The sequence below is a fragment of the Durio zibethinus genome, chromosome 20, assembly GCF_047325235.1.
Source record: "Durio zibethinus cultivar Kanyao isolate XHJ-2024 chromosome 20, ASM4732523v1, whole genome shotgun sequence".
NCBI lineage: Eukaryota > Viridiplantae > Streptophyta > Magnoliopsida > Malvales > Malvaceae > Durio > Durio zibethinus.
The window spans coordinates 7,040,906-7,058,269 of NC_143181.1; the positions used below are offsets into that span (position 1 = coordinate 7,040,906).

A 17,364-nucleotide genomic window follows, 5' to 3' on the forward strand; every position below is an offset into this window, starting at 1 on the left:
ACCTCCTGAACACAGATCTGACCTCTTTTTCACCAAAAAGAGTCCTCACTTTCCTAGATCTATTTTTAAAGTTTCGGTGAAACTATTTTTTTTTGTATTCGAACTCTTTTTTTTAAAACTGACTTTTTTTCTTCTTTGTGTAAAAAGCTCTCGACACTGGGTTTTTTTTTTATGAGGAGGACTGTGTTGAATTTGTTTTAGGTAGAAAGCTCTATTTTTTTTTTACAGCTTCCTTTCTTTTTGTTCGGCTAAGAGCTCTATTTATATAGCTCCGACCGTGCGTGTGCTTGAAGGAATGGCACAAGGCTCGGCATAGGGTGTAAGCATGAGCCCCATGCCTTATTATTTTTTTTCTGTTTTATTCAACTGAGCGAGGGTATTGGTATGGGTGGTAGGATAAGGTGATCAGAGGGGTGGGGTGTAGGGCATGGTGATGGATGGGTGGTAGGGTATGGTGGCAGTGGTGTCGGGGAAGGCACCACTGCCATCCCTCATTTTTTTCTGTTCTATTTATTTTTTTTTGGTATTTTATATTTTTTGTTTAATTTTTATTATTGTATTTAATAATATTATTATTTTTTATTTTATCGAATAAATTTGATGTCCACAGCTGCCCCTCTTTGCACATTACTAATAATCAGTAATAAGGCAAAAATAAAAAAAATAAATTTATCCGAAATCCAAATGGATTTTTTTTTTTGAACATAGACTACTCGAAAAGTTTTTTTTTCAAATCGAAAATTCTTCTCTCATTTGAGGCTCGGCAACTTTTAAAAATTTAAAATATGAAAAAGACTCTTCTCAGTAGAGGCTCAACAATTTTAAAAATTTTCAACAACTTTAAAAATTTCATCTTGAAAAAGGCTCATCTCAGCAGAGGCTCAACGACTTTAAAAATTTCATCTGAAAAAGCTTTTATCAGTAGAGGCTTAACAATTTTTGAAATCTTATCTTGAAAAAGCTCCTTTCAATAGAGGCTCAACAACTTTAAAATTTCATCTTGAAAAAACTCCTCTCTGCAGAAGCTCAACAACTATAAAATCTTGAAAATGCTCCTCTTAGCAGAGGCTCAACAACTTTAAAAAAATCTCATCTTGAAAAAGCTTCTCTCAGCAGGAGCTCAACAACTTTAAAAATCTCATCTTGAAAAAGCTCATCTCAGTAGAGGCTCAACAACTTTAAAAATTATCTTGAAAAAGCTCCTCTCAGCAGAGGCTCAACAACTTTAAAAATCTCATTTGTTCTTCAAATCAAGTCCTCATATTTGAACAAGTAAATTTCTCTCTTTTGAAATCTTTTGTTTGATCTTATTTTTCATTAGAAAATAGAAAGTCTCTATCCTTATTAAAACTGCTCATGGATGCATGTATTGAGTGCTTTAAATGTAATGCATGCAATGCAATCAAAATTATTCATTGTAATAAAAAGGTTCTTAAAATCTCTCACTTTTTGGCTTATTTTATCAGAATTCTTATATGATCAATATGTTCTTAACATCTGACCACAATATTTTTCTTCTTCAAAAGTTTGCAACATCAATGTCTTTTCATGCTTTTTTCATCCTTTTTCATTTGCCTTTGTCAACTTTTAAAAAGTAATGCTAAGATATTTCATGTTTCTTTTTCTTTTCATCATTTTAAGTCCAAGACCAATAAAATGCAATCACACGTTTCTCCTATTCGTATGGCGGACAAAAATGAGAATAAAGGAATGGATAGGTGTTATTTCCAAAAGAAAGATAGCATATTTTAATAGACTGGTAACAAGTGCATGGCAAAGTATTTGAGTTGAAACAAAGGTGCCCAAATAATGATCATAAGATAATCATGAACAAAATATTCCCAGATTCTTTTTCTAAAAATAAATTAGATGACTTCTTTGATCCTTCAGAGTTTATCAAATTACATTTGCCTTTGTATTATGGAATGATGCTTTTTCTTCACATCTAAGTCACTTTTTTCAGGTTTTCAGCTTAGATGAGTCATTATTTTTTCATTTTTTTCTTTCAAGCAAAATATTTCTTCACAGCATTTGAGTTTATCGGAGTAGGTAAATCACTTCGTCCATCTTTGCCAAAATTAATGCCCCATTAGAAAAAGAGCTTTTTCACCATATACGGGCTTTCCTAATTTGGTGTCCATTTTCTTCGATTATCATGTTAATTTGGAAGGATATTTTTCAACACTAAATCTCTTTCTCTAAAGCAATGGGGATGAATTTTCTTGTCATGTGCTCTTATCATCCTTTTTTGATATAATTGACCATGACAAAGTGCTTTAAGTCTTTTCTCTTTAATGAGGTTTAACTGCTCGTAGTGATTTCGAACCCATTATGCTTCTTTTAATTCTACCTCCATCAGGATTCTTAGCGAGAGAATTTTTACTTCGACCAGTAGCACAGCTTTCATTTCATAAACTAAAGAGAACGGAGTGGTCCCAGTAGATGTTCGGACCGATGTTCTATAAGCATGCAAAGCAAAAGGTAACTTATCATGCCAATCTTTATAAGTATCAGTCATTTTCTCTAAGATTCTTTTATATTCTTGTTTGTAGCCTCTACTACCCCATTCATATTTGGATGATATGGTGTCGAATTACGGTGATGAATCTTGAACTAAGTGTAAACTTCATTTATCATTTTACTGTTTAAATTTTTGGCATTATCAGAAATAATTATCTTTGAAAGCCCACATCTACATATTATCTCCCTTTTTATGAATTTGCTTACCACAGATCAGATCACACTAGCATATGATGCGGCTTCTACCTATTTTGTAAAGTAATCAATCATCACAAAAATGAATCTATGTCCATTTGAAGCTTTTAGAGTGATGGGACCAATGACATCCATATCTCACATAGAGAATGGTCATGGAGGAGCCAAAACATGCAATGCTATTGAAAGAGTGTAGATCTTGTCAGCATAGATCTGACACATATGGCATTTTTTGGCATAATCAATACAGTCACTCTCTATTGTCAACCAATAATATCCAGCCCTTATAATTTGTCTAGCCATCATATGACCATTTGCATGTGCCTCACAAACTTCATCATGCACTTCTTCAATAATTCTCTTTGCTTCAGCTGCATTCACACACTTTAAGAGTACTTGATCTCGACCTTTTTTATAGAGAACGTCTCCATAAAAAAAAAAACTCATAGCCAACCTTCTAATAGTTCTCTTATCATTTTTTGTTACATGTTCTAGATATTGCTGGCTTTTAATGTATTACATGATGTCATGATACCATGGTTTCCCATCAACTTCTTTTTCAACATCTGAACAATGTGCTGGTTCATCCTTCACATCCAACTTGATGGGTTAGATTTTAGTATTTACATCTATTTTAATTATTGCAGCTAAAGTAGCTAGTGCATCAACAATTTGGTTTTTCTCTCTAGGTAAATGCTCAAATTGAATTTTTTCGAATTGTTTAACCAACTGAAAGATGTATTTATGGTACCGTATCAACTTAAAATTTCTGGTTTTCCATTCTCTTCGCAATTGATAGATGACTAGAGCTGAATCTTCAAACACATTTAATACTTTTGATTTTTTTTCAATTGCTGCTTGCAGACCAATAACACAGGCCTCATACTCAGTCACATTATTTGTGCAATTAAAATTTAACCTGACTGTAATGGGATAATGGTGCCCATTAGGAGATATTAAAATTGTCCCAATGCCATGACCTAAAGCATTAGTAGCTCTATCAAAATACATCCTCAAAGATTCTTCAACAGGTTCATTTCCTTCAATGGCCATCACATCTTCATCAGGGAACTCTAGGTTCATTGGTTCATAATTTTTGGCAGCAAGATCTGCAAGGAACTCGACTACGGCACTTCCTTTTATAGCTTTTTGAGTCATATAAATGATATCATATTCTGAAAGCATAACTTGCCAGCGTACTATTCTTCCTGTCAATGAGGGCTTTTCGAAGATATACTTAATATGATCCAGTTTGCTATGAGCCAAGTAGTGTGATAAAGCATATATTGTCTAAGCTTTTGAGTTATCCAGGCTAATGCACAACATATCTTCTCTAATGGTGAATACTTAGACTCATAATCAGTGAAGTTTTTACTCGAGTAGTATATTGCTCGTTTTTTCCTGTCAGTTTCATCTCTTTGCCCCCAGCACACATCCTATGAAATTTTCATGTACCGTTAAGTATAAGATCAAAGGCTTTCTTGAAACAGGTGGTACCAATATGTGTGGATTTGATATGTATTCTTTGATTTTGTCAAAAGCTTCTTGGCATTCATCATTCCATTCTCTTGGATCATGTTTTCTAAAAACCTTGAAAATAAGATCGCACTTGTAGGTGAGTTGAGAGATGAAACGAGCAATATAGTTCAATCTCCCTAGGAAACCCGCACTTCTTTTAGGGTACGAAGAGGAGATAAGTTTTGGATGGCTTGTACCTTATCTGGGTCCATTTCGATTCCTGTTTCACTAACCACAAAGCCCAATAGTTTTCTTGATTTGGCACCAGATGTACATTTAGCAGGATTCAACTTTAGCTGAAATCTTTTCAACCTGTCAAATAGCTTTTTGAGATTGATTACATGATCTTCTCTTTCACGAGATTTCGTAATCATATCATCCACATATACCTCTATTTCTTTATGCATCATGTCATGAAAGAAAGTCACCATATACCTTTATTTCTTTATGCATCATGTCATGAAAGAGAGTCACCATTGCTCTTTGATAAGTGACACCAACATTTTTTAACCCAAAAGGCATGACTTTGTAATAGATGTCCCCTATATGGTCACAAATATAGTTTTTTCCATATCATCTCGAGCTATCTTGATCTGATTATAGCTTGAGAAGCCATCCACAAAGGAAAATATGGAATGCCTAGCAGTATTATTTACTAGAGTATCGATGTGAGGTAGAGGAAAATTATCCTTAGGGCTTGCCCAATTCAGATCTCGATAATCGACACACATTCTCATTTTTTCATCATTATTAGGAATTGGTATTAGGTTGGCTACCCTTTCAGGATATTTTATCACCTCCAAAAATCCAACATCAAATTGCTTTTTCACTTCTTCTTTAATTTTTAGCAGTATCCTAGTTTCATACGCCTTATCTTGTGCTATATCGACTTACATCTTGATTTTAAAGGTAACTTGTGTTCTACAATATTTTATTGGTTTTAAATGACTTACATCGACTTACTTTTTTTTTTTGTTTGCTTTTGTCTTCAATTAAATCTTTTTTTAAAAATTTAGGTGAGAGAAAATTACTCCATTTTAAGAGTCGGTAAGTTTTAACAAACACTGATATTGAACTTACATATTATCTATTAAGAATGATTGATGATAACGAAAATCAAACTAAAATTTATAAATAAAATATTCGATATTTACCGATTCAATCAAATTACCAAGTTAATATTACTTTGATTGTTCAATAGCTAACTTCAGAGTTCAAATATAAAGAATAAAGAATCTTACATGTGTCAAAAACGGATGGTTTAATTGATAAAACTTATTTAATTAAACTCAAATCTGATAAATTTTATCTAAATTATTATAAGATTAAACATTTTACCTATCTCAATTTCTTTTCCTATCAAAACAATAATAAAATCAATCTCTGACAAATGACTTCATTTTCGATTATTAAGCAATAACCGAAGTTAATAATTGGCTGCATCGCATCTACACGAGATTTGAGAAGGATTTATAAAAGCTTATTATAGTTATTTCTAGAGATAGATAAAAAAAAAAAAAAAATAGAGAAGCAGTAAAAGTGAGACAAAATTACAAGTCCGAGTCTTCACCTACTCCTCAAATATATCCGTACCTTGAGTGGCTAGAAAGTGCTACAGATTTGTCAATGGCAGATGAGCAGTCATGCAAGAAAAATGAACGAATGAATGAATGTAGCGGGTTTTTAGACGTTTCCTAAGTTTTTTTCAATGTTTTGTTTCCATTGCCATCATAATTTTTACTAAATCTATAACTAAAGTTATCTGAAATTATCCCTAAAAGTTTTTTTGGGTTTTGTTTTGCAGTTATATTTATCCTATGTTCATTATTATTACTTTATATATGGGAATAATAATTATCTATAATAAATCTCAGAGCCCCTATTTTTTAACATTTTTATATAAAAAAATCAAACAATTAAAGATTCAATGTAAATGCCTAAAGTATACTATTTTACATGTACAATTTAAATTATTTGTAGATTTTTCTGAAGCATTCTTTTTGCTTAAAAAGCTTAATTATTTGTGTAAAAAATGGAAAATAGATCCGGGATAAATACCCAAAAGACAAAGTAAAATATCAAGAGAAAGGTTGGAAGTCGATTCGGTATTTGCTTTTCCATGCTTAAATCGGTGTTTGAGGGAAAAATATCTTAAAAAATTAATGTTAGTCAAGTAATTAATCAAAGTGATGGAGATTTATTTATATCCCTTGCATTAAAAACAATTAATAAATTTTAGAAGCAGTATTTTTTATTATTTAAGAAGGATGTCTTCTTAATAAATTTTTTCTTATGTGATTATTATTACTTAATCTTTGAATAATAATTAAATTTCATAAAGGGCAAGCATGTGTTAGCTATAAAGTGCACCGCTGTCGTTGCTGTGGTTTTCTTGAAGCAATTAGATAATCAAAACAATTAATCGTCTCTAAACTTATATTAAAGGATTTAATTAAATTTTGGTTAGTTATAAGTGGGGAATGATTTCCTCTGTCGGTGATTAAATTAATCAAATTGAGTGTATGTTTTATTAATCGTAATTTGTGTTGCTTCCATACATACACATGTATATATAGGTTATGTTTGATACACAAAATTATGATAATATAATATTATAAATATAATTAAATTAAATAATGTCATCTTATCTTATATTTAATGTGTGCAAAGATTAAAATAGGATAATTTATTTATTTGTCAAAATTATCTTTTCTCAAAGTTGATATAATTTAAATTATTGATATAATTTTTAAGGGTATAACAAGACATGTAAATTTAATCTTATAGATTAAAAATAATTCTTTAATTTTCCAAATGATAAAATTATCCTATTAGCATAAGATATCTAATCCTTTCAATAATCCAATCCTTTTTATTGAAATGTATAACAAATATATGATAAAATGATTAGTATCTTATTTTTCAACTAATCCTACGTGCCAAACATAGCCTTGAGGGATTAACTTACACAATGTAAAACTAAAAAAGTTTTATAATTTTTTTAACTTTTGATTTCAATAGATTCAAGTATTATACTTGAGAGAGATAAGTAAAAAAAAAAAAACAATTTAATCTTAACTTTAAAATATATTAAAATCATTGATTAAAAAATGTAAAACTAATTTAATTTACATTGTATAAGTTGATTTCTTATTATATATATGCATATTTATGAGTGCATTTTATGCAAAAGAAACCTTAATTTGAGGACAGAAAAAAAGATTATTGGTGATGGAATTTGAATATAAATTTGTTAATTATCATCTCTTTAAGATGATAACATAAACCAACTAAACTAAGATTCAGATTTTATATATATTTTAATTGGATTAATAAAGCAAACGGACTCTTTAAATTATTTTCCATGATACGCCCATAGGAAACAAAATTTTTAGAAACGACAATTAGAAACTGGAGATTCCCCGCAAAGAATTGTAGCCAAAAAATTCATGGAGAAGTTTGGGAACCACACAATGTTTTCAAAGCAATTTAATCTATGAAAGTGTGTGTATATATATATATATATCTATATACGAAAAAATTTTCTGCGTGAATTACGGTATTTCATTTAAGTCAAAAAATTATATTCGTATTGACGGCAGTACTGTTTCTTTAATTATTTATTATTTGCTTAGCTACCAACCTCAATCCCAAGCTGCCAAATTCAACGATTGGAACCTCTCCAGCTTTTTCCTCTTACATTCATGAAAACCAGTTCAAACCTGAACCATTTGCAATTTTTTTATTTATTAATTTTTTTATTGTGGCGTTTGACAGAGGTTAAACAAATTTTAAGTCGATTTTATGATGATTAGAAGGTAAAAACAAAATCTATATAAAGGGGGTGAAGAGGTTACATAAGAGCATAACCAAAACCAACTTTGTAGTAAAGATGGGAAAAATGGGGTCGACCTCTCTCTTTCTCACTCTTCTAGCGCTTGCAGTGTCTCTCAGCTTGCCTTCTCAAACCACTGCCGATTACCCTTACTCATCTCCTCCTCCTCCTAAGGAGGAGCCATACAAGTACAAGTCCCCTCCTCCTCCTAAGGAGGAGCCATACAAGTACAAGTCCCCTCCACCTCCTCCTCCTAAAGAGGAGCCATACAAATACAAGTCCCCTCCTCCTCCTAAAGAGGAGCCATACAAATACAAGTCTCCTCCTCCTCCTAAAGAGGAGCCATACAAGTACAAGTCCCCTCCTCCTCCAAAAGAGGAGCCATACAAATACAAGTCTCCTCCTCCTCCTAAGGAGGAGCCATACAAATACAAGTCTCCCCCACCCCCTCCTCCAGTTTACAAATACAAGTCTCCTCCTCCTCCTAAGGAGGAGCCATACAAATACAAGTCTCCTCCTCCACCTAAGGAGGAGCCATACAAGTACAAGTCCCCTCCTCCTCCTAAGGAGGAGCCATACAAGTACAAGTCCCCTCCTCCTCCTAAGGAGGAGCCATACAAGTACAAGTCCCCTCCTCCTCCTAAGGAGGAGCCATACAAATACAAGTCTCCTCCTCCTCCTAAGGAGGAGCCATACAAATACAAGTCTCCCCCACCACCACCACCCCATTATGTCTACTCATCACCCCCTCCTCCTCACCACTACTAAGCTACGGTTTTAACCGTACCAAGGTAATATATATGCATTTACTTCTTTAGTTTTTTTTAGTATGTAACACCATTTTCCATAAATATTTTTTGCATTCAAGCTGCATTATGTCACATTTCCTTTTTTGAATTTAATGAGTTTAATGAAAAGCTCGATGTGTTCTTGCAGGAGAAGAGAAGAGTGATTTTTTGCATTCAAGCTGCATTATGTCACATTTCCTTTTTTGAATTTAATGAGTTTAATGAAAAGCTCGATGTGTTCTTGCAGGAGAAGAGAAGAGTGTGATCCGAATAAAAGGACAAAAAATGGTTTGAAAAAATAAACAGAGTGAGAGAGATTCAGCAGAAAAGGGAGCCTAGTCTCATCGTTTGAAGAGAGGATAAAGAATAATGTAGACAAGTATTATTCATGTATTTGACAGTTGTATTATTCAGTGGTGTCCAGTACTTATTTATTTCTGCTTTATTATAAAATGAATCGTTTATGTATTGTATGTGTTTTTCAACCTTTTGCTAATGCATGGGTTGACCCGTAATAAAAATAAATCCATTACTCTTAAAAAACCAATGGTTCACGTTTTTTTTTTAAAATTATTTTGTTTCTTTCTTCTTTGGCTTTGAGTGTGATTGGGTTGAAAAGACTTACCTTTTCTTTTCGCAAATGATCTATTTTTCTGTCTCTGCATGAATTTGCATGGGCTTCTCAATTTCATGCAATTGGGTAGTAAAAGTGCCATACAGAAAAAACAAAAAACAAAGAGAAAATATAGAAATAACATTATATTATTGGCAATATGGGAAAGGAAAATTTATTACCTTCAAAATAGTCAAACAAAGCATTAATGCACGTACTTGTGTTTGGAGAATTTGTAAGTATAATCTGAAAGTTAAACGAGAAAAGCATAATTGGCTTTGTTTAATATTCTATCATCATTTGGAAATTATGTTAATTGAAAAGTTCCTACTGTTTCTGTTAACATGGATGCCAAAAAAAAAAAAAAAAAGGGCAGAAAGTTGTTGTGGTTGGCAGATGAGGCTGCTCTTGAAGCAGCATAATTGGCAGAAAAAATTAGCCAAATAGAGTTTAAGTTGCCTTTGGTTTGGCTGGCTTTACCTACTTTCCCTAGACAGCAAATATCCCATATGGTAATTGATAACAGTATGTAAGGTAAAGGACTCGCAGCAATTAACCAACAACTATATGACTTTTGAGCCTTTGACCATTTCTATAATTCACAAATCCCTCTTAATATTTTCACACATTCATTTCAGTAATTTTGTTCCATCAATAATTTTACAGATACATTTATTTATAATTAAATTTGAAAGCTCATTTCAAGTGCACGTGCATGAGATTAAATTTCATGAGTAAATTAGCTGTACGAATCGTATTAAAGGAATATTTTTCACTCTCGTTGAATTGGTTTCGATGGCTTTGTAAAAAAAAAAAAATCTATTCAAACCAGGACTTTGAGTCTTTGACCATTAGCATACCTCAAAAACTTCACAAACGTGTTTTTTTTTTTTTTTAGGGAAATCTTATAAACGTATTACTTTTCTAAATTGGCATCAAATTTTACAAAATGTATCCATCAATTGAATCGAAGTCTATTATAAGTTAATTACATGGATTGTATTATGGGTAAATTTGGGGCCAAAAATGGTAAGAAACAAATATTTATCTCTCGTTTTATATTGTTTTTGGTGGCTGCATAAAAGAAGTTAATGGAGAAATCCAAAAATCCCAAACAGTGGCATCAAGGTATTATGTCCTCAAATATAGTTTTGGCTTCAGTTGAAAAAAAAATGGAAAAAATGGGGTGAAATACATACGTGTGTGACAGAGGTCATTTTGATAATTAAAAGGTTAATAAAGGGGGAAGAAAGAAGTGCATAATTTTGGGAATCATATAATCTCATCCCGCATACTGCGGGATCCACATGATTGAGAATTCATTGTATGAAATGGAGAATGCCACTTGCAGGGTTTTTTTTTTTTTGGTTCTATATCAAGTCAACTTTTGCTGCGGAATCACTTGGCTTGATTGATGAGAATCCGGAGAGACAAGCAATTTTTCTTTGAAGAAGAAAGGCAGAGATTAAATTACATATTTTTTTATACTCAGTCTGAAATTTTGATCTTTAATAACTGTAAATGAAAAGAAAAGAAAGCCAGCATATTATGACACATTTCAATTTCATAATCAAATTCTTCTTCTATTGATTGTAGATATGTTGAAATGTAAAGAAAATAAATTATAGTGCTCTCAAATGAGGTTCATACCAAAATTCCATCACAAATTAGTTAAGTTTTCAAAATCAATGCTTATTATAATTTAACAGGCACTAAAGTAAAATTTGTCACAATATTATGATTTAATATTTAATCTTATCTTTGTATTTCAATTTTATTAAATTTTGTTATGTTACTTTCAAATTTGTTGATATGTTTAACATAAACATAATAAAATTAAAATATTTTGCTAATGCAAATGATAAAATTTGTAACTGTACTTTCATAGATTTAAAATTATAAACAAAATTATTAACTTAAATTAAATGTATATTTGAAAGGATTAGATTTCCAGTAAAGAGAAATGTACAAATATCTTGATTTTCCTTCTCTTTTCTTATTATTTTCCTACTAAAAAAAATAATTTTTTCTTTCAAAGATTTGTTACAAAAAGTGCAGAATTATTCGACATTTTTCCGTCCTTTTTTTTTTTTTTTTTGAGGGATGGTGTTTGTCATATTGTTTTGGTCTAAAACTTCTGCACGAAGACGTATTCACGACTCAATTAGAAGTGAATCTAGACAGGAACACATCCAAAGCCTCAAGCTAATTTTCCGAAATTTTGTTAGATTTAAATAATTGATTCAATCATATTTTATTAAATTGCAAAAATCAGTAGACCTTAATTTAGAACTAGTGTTAGGCCCCTATTTAGTCTGAATTGAATTTTTTACTTCAATAAATTAATTACATAACACAATTAGGGTTAATTTAGCATTTCAATTGTAATTGGGTAAAATTTGAGTTGAAAAAAAAAACATTTAAAAAGTATGGCTAAAATTTTTAAGCGTTTAATACTGTTGTGCAAAAGTGCTGTTAGTAATTAAAATATATAAAAAATGCATATATATTTAAAATATAGGGTAATATATTAATTTTCTTTTTGAAAAGTAACTTTTCACCCCCAAAAATATTTTTTGACTAGTTTTTTTTTAAGTTGCAAAATCAAGTCTTTAAATGAAAAAGTAATTTTTTTTTTGTCGTTTAGTATGAGATTGGATAAAAACAGCTTTTGAATGCAAAAGCTACTTTCATTAGTAATGCTAAACTAAACCTAAGTATTATTATTGAATATTTTATCTTTTAATAACCTTTTATTAATATAATAATTTTTTAATTCAACAATTATTATTAAATTTGAAAAAAATACTAAATATGAAATTTTCAAAAGAAATATAAATCTTAATACTCATCCAACATTAATTTGCCATAATATCAATATAAAAATTGCGACTAGAAAAATGAAGACCCAGCGTGTCCATAACAACTAAGACAAAAAAAAAAAATAAAATCAACCAATTAAATCAAAATTTTAATTCAACGATCGTTATCAAACTTTAAGAAAATACCAAATATAAAAACGAAAAATCCCAAAATAAAACAAAAAAACAAAGCCCATCCAACATTCCTACTCCAATTACTATATTAATAGAAAATTTACTCTTACAAAATCAAGGCCCATTTGGCATATGACAACTAAAGTCTAACAAATTTCACTAAAATAAATGTCAAATAATATTACATAAAATAATAAACCAAATCCAATATAAATATAAATATAATTCTTATTACTATAAAATTAAAAAAAAAACTCCCCGGAAGGGGTCATTGGTTGACATGCCAACAAAAAAATTATAAGTTTTCTTTTTAATTTTATAGTTTTCCAATAAAAAATATTAAATTTATAGAAGAATGTAAATAATGGTTGCTCTTATCAAATATATTGTTACTATTCAAGTGTAATATATACTACTAATTATAGGATTTTAGAACAAAAAAATGAATTCATAAGAAAAAGAAAAAGTCTGCAACAGCTAGCTTCACTAGTATTAATCCCTTAATTTTTGATGATATATTTGTTTTTAGGCTAGTGTGTCGGTACGGATAGCAGTCATGTTTCGAAGATTTCTTTCATTAACTGCTTGGTAACCCTTACATGTCTGTTTGTCTGTCATTTACACCTTGGACGGTGGAGTCAACAGCTGACTCCGTATATAAAAGCAAGCCCAACTAACAAGTACTAGTAACAACCTCATTTCCTCAAGTCATGCATTGCATTTTTTTTTCCTTTGCCAGAGTCATCGCATGTTGTTAGGACATACAAATCAAACCCTCTAATTATTCCTACCCCTAGATGTTGCATAATATGTACAATTTTAATGAATCATGGATCTCACGTCTAGGCCATTTGGATCACTTTCTATTCACTTTAAAATAGAAAAAAAAAAATACCTGTAGAAAACGGCAGTCCACTTAACTTCTTTATTGATTCCAGACTTAAAAGAAAACTATCTACTATAAAATTATGAATGTAATTAAATGGCAGAGAGGGACTTGCTTCTAAGTCTTCTAATTTGGAACTTACTTCTAAGTTTTTCGTTCCCCAATTTTGTTTAATATTTATTTGTTAAATGGCTGAACTTGAATCGAAACTATGGCCAAAAGAGTTATACAATTTTTCATGCTTTCTTGAAGTAATATCTATGAAATATGGACAAGCGAATAGAAAACTATGGCCAAAAGATGACATCGAAGTAGTCCACTTGATCTAATATTTTTCAATTAGTACTAAAAGGGTTATTATTTTTATTAAATAATTATAGCACTAACAAATAATAAAACTACTTGAGTAAACGGTATATATATTTATCTTAAGAGTTGGAATCGAATCTTCTATCCCCTAATAATAAAAAAAAAACCTGGTAATAAATGAAAGCTGAAACTAATGAATTCTAAAAACTATGGCTTATTCTATATTAACACTTGAATGTCAACGTGTGAGGATATGTTTTCCTTCTTTATTATAGAATAATAACACAAATGAAATTAAGACTACCATCAAATATATTTGTACACAGGTTGGATTACTTGTTTGTATTACGGGTTTAATTCATTTGAGTTCGAGTTAAGTTTTGGATCAAAATTTTTGAGTCCTATATGAATATTAAATTATTAATAAAAATATTTTTAATTTTAATTTAAAGTATTAAAATATTAATATTTTAATAATTTTTAATATGTTATTTTTAAGAAAATTTTGAATTTCTTAGGCCCTACAAATTGAGCAAAACACTTGGATACCATCTTTAAAAGGATTTGACTTGGTCTTGCCTGACCAATGGACAAGTTTACCATCGAGCTATGCTTATAACCAATATATTTGCTCTGCCCCAATGGCCATAGTACACATTGAGATTCTTCAGCTGATTGTCAAATTTAGACAGGTAAAATGCCCACCCCATCAAACATACATAGACATTGGATATTTTATTACTTTAACTCAAGATTGGGTATTGCAATTAAGCATTGATTTTAGTTTTTTGAACCTATTACATGATCCATTTTTAAATGCTTTAGGATGAAACCTAATGTGGACCCTATAGTGAAGGTCATTGTAGTGACTCTAAATGACCTAATTTGGGTTCGATAAAAGGTTCGACAGAAGCCTATTTTTTTTAAAAAAAATCATTAATGGCCTGTTATTGATCATAAAAATATTTAAAAAATTTTAAATTTTAAATTTTAAAAATTGATAAATAATAAATAACAATATAATTAATAACAAAAAATACTAAAAATCAAAGCAACTTAAAAGGCTTGGCACAAAATAAAATAAATACGAGCTCAAATGAAATAGATATAGGTAGCCCAAAAAAATAACTGAAACAAAAGGTAATAAAATAAAGGCCCAATCCACAAATGGGACTATTCTCATGTGGAAGAAACAAGGAAGAAGAGCAAAACCATGCATGAGGCTTTAAACACGTGAAAACTGGGTGTGGCCTATTAAAAGGTGAAGAAGAAAATGAACATTGTTGCCATGGGACGTGGAGGTTTGTGGAGGTGAAGAAACAAACTGCCAAAAACAAAAACTGGCAACAACGTGGGAAGGATATGCATAGAGGAAAAGAAAATTGATGGAAAGATAGAGATAAAAAGATGTAAAGAGTATAAACTACAAGGAAAAAAAGAAAGGAAAAATAGAAAGAAAAAGTAGCTGGCATTGGTGAAAGGAAAAAAAGAGCAAAAGAATAAAATACAAAAAAGTAGCATTAAAAATAAAGCAAAAATAGAAAACATAACTAGAAAATATACTACAACATAAATAAAATAGAAACCAGGAAATATGTTGCAATAGAAATAAGAAACAAAAGCAAAAATATACAACAATAGAAATAAAATAGAAACTAGGAAATATACTATTATTATTAAAATTACTATTTGATGGCAGTATAAAAGAAATTAATGGAGAAATCCAAAAATCCCAAACAGTAGATCAAGGCATTATGTCCTCAAACCTACTTATTTCTTAAGTTGAAAAAAAAAATTGGAAAAGATGGGGTGAAATATATATACGGGTGTGTGAAAGAGGTCATTTTGATAATTAAAAGACAAATAAAAGGGGAAGAAAGAAGTGCATAATTTTGGAAATCATATAATCTCATACTGCGGGATCCACATGATTATTAGAGTCTGGAAATCTTCGTCGGTGCGGGGCCCATTTGAATGAAATATTTTACCTTGCAGTATATATAATTGAAAATTATGTGGGAAGTTTGAAAATTAATCATGTGGACGGGGATATTATTCACCTACTTAGATTTGAAACATGAATTTTCTAAAATATAAATAAAATATATATATATATATATATATTTTTTTGGTTACGGACAAATGATATAGACAATAAGATGGAAGTTTATTGGAGATAAAATTTTGATAAAATATGATTAATTTTTTGAAAAGAAAAGTGGAAAACATGCATGTTGCAATATGTTAAGGATTTTCCTTTTTTTCATTTTATGAGCTAAATAATAATTGAATTTTGTCAAGACTCAAGAATTAAAATCAATCAAAATGGATCTCAAAAATGATTGTTGAAAAGGTACAGAAAAATCCCCTTAAAGAGATCGAGATTCAAGAGAAGGAAAAGGAAAAACCACTATATTTTTTATGTAAATGGGAGAAAAAATTAATATTTTTTATGTAAAGGAAAGGGCTTTATTATTATTATTATTATTATTATTATTATTATTATTTTGTTCTATATCAAGTCAACTTTTTCTGCGGAATCATTTGACTTGATTGTTGAGAATTCGGAGAGACAAGCAATTTTGCTTTGAAGAAGAAAGGGGGAGATTAAAATTACATATTTTTTTATAATCAATCTGAAATTTTGATCTTTTATAATTGTAAATGAAAAGAAAAGAAAGCTAACATATTATGACACATTTCAATTTCATAATCATATTCCTCTTCTATTGATGTAGATGTGTTGAAATGTAATGAAAATAAATTATAGCGCTTTCAAATGAAGTTCATACCAAAATTCAATTACAAATTAGTTAAAATTTCAAAATCAATGCCTATTATAATTTAACAGGCACTAAAGTAAAATTTTTTCACAATATTATGATTTAATATTTAATCTTATCTTCACATTTCAATTTTATTAAATTTTATTGTGGCACTTTCAAATTTGTTGATATATTTAACATAAGAATAATAAAATTAAAATATTTTATAAAATATTTTGCTAATACAAATGATAAAATTTGTAACTGTACTTTCATAGAGGTAAAATTATAAACAAAATTATTAACTTAAATTGAATGTATATTTGAAAGGATTAGATTTCCAGTAACGAGAAATGTACAAATATCTTGATTTTCCTTCTCTTTTCTTATTATTTTCCTACTAAATAAAAAATAATTTTTCTTTCAAAGATTTGTTACAAACAGTGCAGAATTATTCGGCATTTTTCCGTCCTTTTTTTTTTTTTTTTGCGGGATGGTGTTTGTCATATTGTTTTGATCTAAAACTTCTGCACGAAGACGTATTCACGACTCAATTAGAAATGAATCTAGATAGAAACACATCCAAAGCCTCAAGCTAATTTTCGGAAAATTTGTTAGATTTAAAAAATTGATTCAATCATGTTTTATTATATTGCAAAAATCAGTTAGACCTTCATTTAAAACTAGCGTTAGGCCCCTATTTCGTCTGAATTCAATTTTTTACTTCAATAAATTAAATACCATAATGCAATTAAGGGTTAATTTAGCATTTCAATTGTAATTGGATAAAATTTGAGTTGAAAAAAATACATTTAAAAAGTATGATTAAAATATTTAAGTGATTAATACTGTTGTGAAAAAGAGCTGTGAGTAATTGAAATATATATATAAAAAAATGAGTATACATTTAAAATATATTGATTTTCTATTTCAAAAGCA

General features: G+C 29.8%; 1 protein-coding gene across 2 annotated transcripts; it reads left to right on the forward strand.

The window, feature by feature from the left end:
* The first annotated feature begins 8,125 nt into the window (after positions 1-8,125).
* On the forward strand, positions 8,126-9,399 carry LOC111315698 (uncharacterized). Of its 2 annotated transcripts, none has more exons than XM_022917628.2 (2): positions 8,126-8,859; positions 9,005-9,399. In XM_022917628.2, exon 1 carries the CDS (start codon positions 8,126-8,128, stop codon positions 8,834-8,836), a length of 711 nt encoding a protein of 236 aa, XP_022773363.2. In that variant the 3' UTR covers positions 8,837-8,859; positions 9,005-9,399. The 2 variants fall into 2 exon arrangements, with proteins under 2 accessions (XP_022773363.2, XP_022773362.2); XM_022917627.2 differs by having other exon boundaries at positions 9,104-9,399.
* The last annotated feature ends 7,965 nt before the right edge of the window (positions 9,400-17,364 follow it).

What these genes read in the sequence shown, in the direction of transcription:
- LOC111315698 (XM_022917628.2), top strand. Translation starts at nt 8,126, where the DNA reads ATGGGAAAAATGGGGTCGACCTCTCTCTTTCTCACTCTTCTAGCGCTT.